This window comes from Apis florea, unplaced genomic scaffold (assembly GCF_048593485.1).
Source record: "Apis florea isolate Af1SG1 unplaced genomic scaffold, ASM4859348v1 contig_1794_pilon, whole genome shotgun sequence".
Taxonomy (NCBI): Eukaryota; Metazoa; Arthropoda; class Insecta; order Hymenoptera; family Apidae; genus Apis; species Apis florea.
The window spans coordinates 634,301-643,495 of NW_028256482.1; the positions used below are offsets into that span (position 1 = coordinate 634,301).

Below are 9,195 nucleotides of genomic sequence, written 5' to 3' on the forward strand. Positions count from 1 at the left end.
AATCTAAAACTATTTTCTATAAAAATAAATTTTCATGAAAATTGAAATTTTTATTTTATTGATATAAGAATTTCATAATATTGTGTTATGATTAATATCATTCATTACGTGAAAATGTACTCGATGTTACGTATATATTTCATTTTTAGCTGCTTTCAGACTTTAAGATTATATATTATAGTTAGAGTTATTATTTTGAAGTTGTGTGTTTCGAGAAATGATATGAAAATATGAGACATACAGTGAAAAGAGATTTGATATATGTATGATAAATATTTTAAATTTAGCTTTCTAAAATAATTGAATCTATTGTATATTATGAACCTATTATATATGAGCCTGTCGTTAGCCATTATATTCTCTTTTCTCTATATTTGTATTCGTAAACTATATTCACTATATTTTAATATCGAAACGATATTTCAACTTTTAGATATTGGAATATAATGTTCCGACAGGAGGAAAACGAAGATCAGTATCACTTGTAATCGCATATAAATTGCTGGCATCTCAAGATCAGTTAACGGTAGAAAATATTCGTTTAGCTCGTATCCTAGCTTGGTGTATAGAAATAGTAATTTTTTATTTTATTTCTTTTTTTATTTTACATTATTTTAAAATTTATCAATTAACTAACATATTTATATATTCACAAATAATAAAAAAATTGATCTCATATAAATATTTATATTTTAAATTTGTATTATTTCTTTATAGCTTTAAAATGTTTATATATATGAATATTATTATAGATGCAAGCATTTCACACAATGATAGATGATATTATAGATCGTGCAAGCATGCGACGAAATCAATCAACCTGGCATGTAAAAGTTGGATTAGGTGCAATTAATGACGCTTTAATTTTAGAAATATGTATACACGAGCTTATTAAGAATCATTTTAAGTCAAAAAATTGTTATACAGATATCATAGATATATTTTTGAAGGAGCTAAGCATCAAATTTTTTTATTCATATAAATAATGCTCAAAAAAGTAATTATTGTATTCATATATTAATTTTTTAATTATTATAATAAAATTACTTTACATTTTATTTACAATTAATTTATAATTTACAATTTTTTATTGTATAGTCTCAATTTTGAAAGAAAATAATAATAATAGTAATACAATTTTCTATCTTTAAAAATTGAAAATTTAAAAAAAAATTGTTATCGTATATAAATAATTTTATCATATACAAAATGGGTCTAAAAAGTAATGCATATCTAATTTCGAAATAAAAAAACATTATACATTATCGAAATGTAATTATTTTCTTTAGATAATAAGAAAAGTAAATGTAATAAGTAAAAAAGATATAGTTTCGTTTACATTAATCATTCATGAATACTTAATATTTTACAATAGATCGTTATTTGCATAATTCAAGACTATATTTCCAATTTCTTTCCTATTTCAAGAATATCGATCTCAAGGATATCGATTTTATTGATGTGACGGATAATGAAATAAACAAAATGATGCAATTTTAGATTTAAAACCGATAGTAATAATATTTTAGTAATGGAATGAAAAAAATATTATACTTTGAGTATATTTTTATTCTATATATTTCTTATAAGAGAATATATTGAGAAATATAATTAGTATTGAAAAATACAATTTTGAAGCCAATAAATTCAGTTTCTTTTTCTATTGTGATTTTTTTAAATGTTTTCCTTTTTTGTTTTCGATGTTTAAATATATGTACATTATTAAATATATGTACATATGATACTTTTCAGCTTATCCTTGTACATTTATATTTTTTTATACTTTTATAGAAATAAATAAATAAAATAATATATATATATATATAAATTAATTAATTGTGAATAAAATTTCTTCCATAAAATATTTTGAATCGATTAGTATACACAACATATGGTTTGTTAAATTAAAAACATAAGAATTATTAATTCCATTGAGGAAATTATTCTTTTTTTTTTCTTCGATACATACTATATCAATTTTAATAAAAATCTTTTCATGAAAATTAATATTAAAAATATGTACAATATCGTACAAAACAATTTTCTACATAATGAATATTTATAATAATTATAAATATTTCTACATAATGAATATTTATAATAATTATAAATATATATATATATATATATATATATATATATATATATATAATACATAGGAAGATGTTATATATATTATTATATATAATTTATGTTATATAATAAATATATATAAATATATAAACTTATAATAATATAGTTAAAAAATGTGTACAATAATTATATTGCATACATTTTTTTCTTTATAAATTTATATTTTATTTTAAAATATTGTAACTATTAAAGTACGAATTATCAAATATTTATGTAATTTCTAGTATCATAGAAGAACAGGATATGGTGAATGTCTAGATATATTGTTATCGATAGATTGGGAAAAGAAGAAAAATTTTGATGTTTTTTCTATGGACCAATACAATATTCTAGTAAAACACAAAGTATCTTATTTCTCATTTATACTTCCATTCAGTCTTGCTATGCGTTTCGTAAGTATATTTAATTGTACTATTTGATTTTATTAATTCTTATAATTGTAATATTTATATTAAACAAGTATAAACTTTACCATTCTTCTTTACTTATTTTACTTTAATTAATTTATATTGTTTATAGGCTGGCATAATCGATCCAGAAATGCATAGAGAAGCAGAAAAAATTCTGATAAAAATAAGTCATTTTTTTCAAGTACAAAATGATTTTTTGGATTATTACAGTAAACAAGAAATCGGAGGAAAAAGTGGAACTGATATACAAGAAGGAAAATGTTCATGGCCCATTGTGATTGCAGAGAGCTACAGCCGAACAAAAGAAAATTTTAAAAGTTAACTTATCATGATTAATATCTCAAATTTATTATATTCTATTAAATGGAATAAATTATTAATAATATTAATATCATCTAGGAATGTTATGGAATAGCTGATGAAGAAAAAATAAAACGTGTGAAACAAGTTTATGAAGAGATTGGTATATCAAATATCTATTGGAATTACGAAGAAGAAACGCATAATTTATTAAATGCGTATATACAGCAATTATCTTCGAAACTTGCGACTGAATATTTTTTATACTTACTCGCTACGTCATGTAGTAAAATAGGACGAAAAAATTAATTATTCAAGATATTTGAAAAATGTGGGAACGTATCCGATAATCCAGAAATTTTTAAGATAATATTGATATTTTCCTATGCAAAAATTTTTGTTAATTACGTATTATTAACGAAAAACATTTGCCAATTAAGTATGTAGTCTAAGCATAAAGATATTGACTATGTGCCCTCAATTGAAAAAGAACAAATTGAAATAATATGTCGAAGAAACTGTGTTATTGTTAAAGCCATAGTTTATGTAATCATCGGGTCCAGTCTTTATTTTCAACAGTTATATACGAATACTTGCCAATAGTTATAACAATAATTTAAAAGTGGGGATTGTTTTTGTAATGTTTTCCAGATTTCGATTTCTGCAAAATGCCTCAGCACGACGATCATTTTACAAGTCACACGCCATATGATGGACCACCTGGAAGCGATCTCAAAGGTTCTCACCCCTACGCGCTACGATGCAACTTCGTTCATCCTTCGAAATCGCTCTCTAACACGACGATTGGTCTCTCCTCTCTCAGTGTCCATTTTCTTGGAAATGAGAATTGGAAGAAAAACCAGGACTTAGTCTGAGTAGAACAGTCTAGAAGTTGAGTTAGAATAGACATAGAAAACAGACAGAGATAGATTTCAACGACGATACAGTTAGAATCATTACAGTTAGAATGGTTAAAGTACACAAAAAATTAAAGTACCACCTTCGAGATAAAGATCCTTCGAGTAGTAATATCAGTTTTAGGAATTACATTTGTACAATATTCAAAGTCGTTCATGCTTTCGATTTTAACAATGTATAAGAAATATTTTGTATCGATAAAAAATATATATTTGGAATAAGAAAAAAAATAATTAATTATGTAAAAAGTTATTATAAATTATTATATATTAAATTAAAAAAGAATTGGCCAAATAAAAAAAATAAAATCAGATATTCTGGGTAATGGAAAAGTAATTAAAAATTAAAGTTAATTATTTTGTGCATGTTTTAGATTAAAAATTGATTTAAATTATGAAATATTTCATGTGGTACTTATCTCGATATCTATATCGCCATTTGTAATACAAAAGTTTTTTAATAAAAATTTATCAAATATAAAACGAATGAAAAAAATAATAAAAATTCATAAAATCTTTGAAAATCTGTTTTCAAAACGAAACAAAAATTACTTTATTTTTTAAAAATGTGTTTTTTCTATACTATTTATTCTATATTGTTAATCATAATTTTTGAATGATATTATAAATGTATATAAAGGATATAATGTCCGCATATAAAGAAAAACAATTATTGACAATCAAGAAACAAATGCTTCATGATTTATTATCATTATAAAGTTAACAAGCTTATTTATTATAATTTTTATTATTTAATTTTATTATTATTTCCAGAAATTATTATTTTTTATCGTAAAGTCTCAATTTTGATTGAAAATAATAATAATAATAATAAAATTTTGTTTCTATGAAATTTGAAAATTTAAAAAATTATTATTATCATATATAAAGCTGGTCTAAAAAGTAGTGTATATCAGTTTATAATTTTAAAATAAAAAGAGCATTATACATTATCGAAATGTAATTATTTTCTTTAGAAATGTACAAAAGATATAGTTTCGTTTGCATTAATCATTCATGAATATTTAATATTTTAGAATATATCGTTATTCGTATAATTCAAAATTATATTTCCAATTTCTTTCATATTTCAAAAAGGATCTCAAGGATATTCGTTTTATTGATGTGACTAATGAATAATGAAATAAAGAAAATTATGAAATTTTAGATTTAAATTTTAGATAGTAACAATATTTCAGCAACGGAATGAAAAAAATATCACATTTTGAGTATATTTTTATTCTATATATTTCTTATATGAGAATATTTTTGAAAAATACAATTCTGAAGCCAATAAATTCTAATTTCTTTTCTATTTTGATTTTTTTAAATATTTTCCTTTTTTGTTTTCGATGTTTAAATACATGTACATTAGATACTTTTCAGCTGATCCTTGTACATTTATATTTTCTTTTTATACTTTTATAGAAATAAATAAATAAAATAATACATATATATATAAAAATTAATTAATTATGAATAAAATTTTTTCCAAAAAATATATTAAATTGATTATTCATCAATTCTAATAAAAACCTTTTCATTAAAATTAATAATAAAATATGTACGATTTTCTACATAATGAATATTTATAATAAAATATAATTTAAAAATGTGTATAATAATTTTAAATTTTACTATGTATGCATACATTTTTTTCTATATAAATTTAGATTTTAAAATAATATAATTATTAAAGTACGATTTATCAAATATTTATATAATTTGTAATAGCATTAATCTAGTAAACCTAGTAATACAATAATCTAGTAAAATATAAAATATCTTATTTCTCATTTATATTTTCATTGAATCTATGCTATGCATTTCATAAGTATATTTAATTGCACATTTGATTTTATTAATTCTTATAATTGTAATATTTATATTAAGAAAATTTAGATTTTTCTATTCTTTTTTACATACTTTACTTTAATTATATATTGTTCATAGGCTGGCATAATCGATCCAGAAATGCATAGATCTCAAGATTAAAGAAACTTGTGTAAGATAATAAAACGTATATAATAGAATGGAAATCTTAAGATTATATAAGTAGAGGGATAGTAGAAGAGTCAAGAAAATTTGAAAATGGTTCACCAATTTATGTAGTAGATATAATACATTTATTATAAACATGCATTATTAGTACATTACAAAAGTATTCGAATGCTATGTTCTTGATAGTTTTTAAACATTTTAGAGAAATATAAATACTGATATTAAGTGAGATTATTTTTACGTTCAGTTGATGTCAAACTATCATTCCATTAAGGGTACATAAATGTGTACGGTATAATATTCAAAATAAATCCAAAAAAATACTAAAACGCAAAAGTGTAAAGGAGAAACTCTCCTTAGGCTGCACAAGGATGAAATCATATAGTGAGATAGCAAAAATTATAAACAGAAGTAAATCTACGGTACATTACATCATAAAAAAATCAAAAACTGAAGAAACAATTGTGAATAAAGCTCATTCAGATTAACCAAGAAAATTAACTGAAAGAGAAGAAGAAGTTATTATTCGCAAAGTAAACAAAAATTCTATTATATTTGCACCTACACTTTCAAAAATCGGAAGATATCGGTTTGAGTAATGTTTGAGTAAGATGTTCATCCCCAATTATGTCGACAAGTCTTACGAAATATTAATTTTCATGATAGAGTACCAAGATGAAACCGTATATTAATAAGCAAAATCAAAAGAAGATTGACTTTTGTAAAAACATTTGTAACAAAAGATAATGCTTTTTGAGAAAAAATGATATTTTCTAATGAATCTAAGTTTAATATTTTTAAATCGAATGGACGAAATTATGTATGGAAAAGATCAAATTGGGATGTTCAAGTATTCAAATATTTGGATATATACAAAATATATACCCAACAATAAAACATAATAGTTATGATGTGAGGCTATATAGCAGCTAATGGTACAAGGAATTTAATATTTCTAGCAGTAATTGCAGTATTTATTAACGGAAATACTCGATAAATACAAATCTCTAGATAGTCTGAAGAATAACTTCAAAGATAGTGCCAATAAGTTGAGATTGTAGGAAAGCTTTTACTTTTAACAAAACAACGATCCTAAATATACAGCGCGAATCGTGAAAAAATAGATTGCATACTCCATATGTTAAATACTCTATCACAGAGTCCAGATATAAATCCCATCGAAAATTTATGGACTGAAATAGACAAAAAATTAAATAAATTTCAAATATTTTTAAAGCAGATGCTTAAAGAAAAAATTATAGAAATATGGAAATCCATCGATTGTAATTTTAATTACAAAATAAATAAAATCACTGATTCATAATATGGAACGCCGACTGAGACAAATTATTACCACAAAAGATGGTCCAACAAAATATTAATGTCAAATGATATTGCATATATGAAGTTTTCGAATACTTTTGTAACAGTGAGTATTTATAATAAATGTATTATAACTACTGCACAAATTAGTGAATCATTTTCAAATCTTGAATCATTCTCATCATTTTGCTGACATAATCTTGAGATTTCCCTTCTATATACCTCTCATTAACATATTCATCGCCTAGCGTGATTCAATTAAGTTTCTCACGAGGTCCAAATGTTACTGCCGAAAAGCCAGTAAACGGAGCGATAAACAGAAGTAATTTTAATATTTTTATTTTGCATATTTTAAAATAAAATTTAGTTGGGATATAAGTTCTTAGTTTTCATTAACCATCTGTAACACCAATTCTAAATTAGTTGTTTTCAATGCCTCTACTTTTATTTCGTTTGTTTCGTTCAAAGATTTTCCAAGGTCAATTTTAAGTATTCTGATCTGAATATAAGTCTCTAATTGAGTGTCTAACTTCAACTAAGTTCTGTATTATCGGTGGAAATTCGTAACAATAGTCTCCTATGTTACCACATACGATAATTTTAAACTTAAAATTGTATAAAGATGCAAAATGGTTTGCTAACAGATCATCATACTTGTCCTACCTCTTTTCTATTTCTATTGTTTTTAACTATTCTACATTTTATTATTATATATATATATATTTACATTAATAAACATTAATATACATTAATAAATGTATGTATAATATAATTAAATTCTATATGTATAATATAATTGTATATAATATAATTACATTCTAGGGGATTCTTCTTACTTGATTGATAACCTTCTTAAATATAAATTACAAGTGCAAAGGATTAAAATTTTATTTCTTTTGAATAAGAAAGCGTCACCCATATCCCTGACAGGATCCCGGAACCCGTTACCCATATATAGGTGACGTGATAACAAAAGTATTGCAAAGTAAAGAAGCTTCTTTAACATATGCATTTTGTACACCAAAAATTGCAAATGTAAATGTAAATCGAATACCCACTGTTACCGACTGTATATATGAAAAGACTGGTTTTCCTGATTGTTAACGATGGAAAGTGGACCGGTTACGAGCATCTGGCTAAAAGAAAGTAGGATTCTCATAATGTCACAGGTTATCGTGTCTGATAATCAATGATAATTTTACAAAAGATAAATAATTAATGTTCAATGACATGTTCAATGAGTTTTTATTTCTAAGTAAAACTCGTGTCCTTAGAAAAGTTCTTCCTAGTTGAATTGAGAGAATTACGATAGAGCACAATAATAATCAATAATAATGTGATCCTGTACCTGATTCAAGTTAGAGGAAAATTCTTCAAATTAAAATGGTAATTAAAGTGCACAAAAATATCAAAATATTGATAATTAGGATCATTGATCAGGATATACTCATTATAAATTATAAATTTTCTCAAACTAGAATCATGTTGATCGCCGTTGAATTAGCCGTGAAATGTCATCTTTCAGATCTTGAGATTCCAATCCAGATCAAAAATAAACAATTTTAAGTGTGGATTAAATTTTTCTCGGTAATGATAATGTTTCCAGATAACATTATCTTCTGTTTATACCCTTAGTTTATAGACTTAATAGAAATCAACGATCAATATAATAATAATAAAAAATGTTTTCTAAGCCAGAAACTACATTTTCGAATAAACTATCATAAATATCAAGAGCTAATGCTCGCAAATATTAACAAAAGACTTTAATGGTAATTAAATATTAATAACCCATTAACTTCATTTTAATATGGATAGTATAGATGTGAATAGACATTTTAAATTTTTTATTTTTACTTTTATTGTTTTTTTGTATTAAATAAAACAAATATATATATATATATATATATATATATATATATATATATATATGTGGATAAAAATATTTATATATTTGATATATCTCTTTTTTTCTATAGCAGGAATTTTCTACAATTAATCTTTTCTTCACCAAGTATGATAGAAATTTATATTTATTACAAGTTTTAGTTTTCACAATATAATGAAATATATATATTTGTCAATTACAAATTTTTTAAAAATTATAATAT

General features: G+C 23.0%; 1 protein-coding gene across 1 annotated transcript; it reads left to right on the forward strand.

Moving 5' to 3' along the window:
• Positions 1-230: 230 nt before the first annotated feature.
• LOC100870073 (farnesyl pyrophosphate synthase-like) lies at positions 231-2,865 on the forward strand. The gene is made up of 4 exons (XM_086912493.1): positions 231-263; positions 434-574; positions 2,358-2,525; positions 2,653-2,865. The coding sequence occupies exons 1-4, from the start codon at positions 231-233 to the stop codon at positions 2,863-2,865; spliced, it is 555 nt and encodes a 184-aa protein (XP_086768619.1).
• Positions 2,866-9,195: the final 6,330 nt, after the last annotated feature.

Excerpts from the sequence above, each read along its gene's own strand:
- LOC100870073 (XM_086912493.1), top strand. The coding sequence starts at position 231 with ATGAGACATACAGTGAAAAGAGATTTGATATAT. Across the intron at positions 264-433 it reads TGAAAAGAGATTTGATATAT|ATATTGGAATATAATGTTCC; the intron begins GTATGATAAATA and ends TTCAACTTTTAG. Across the intron at positions 2,526-2,652 it reads TCAGTCTTGCTATGCGTTTC|GCTGGCATAATCGATCCAGA; the intron begins GTAAGTATATTT and ends TATTGTTTATAG.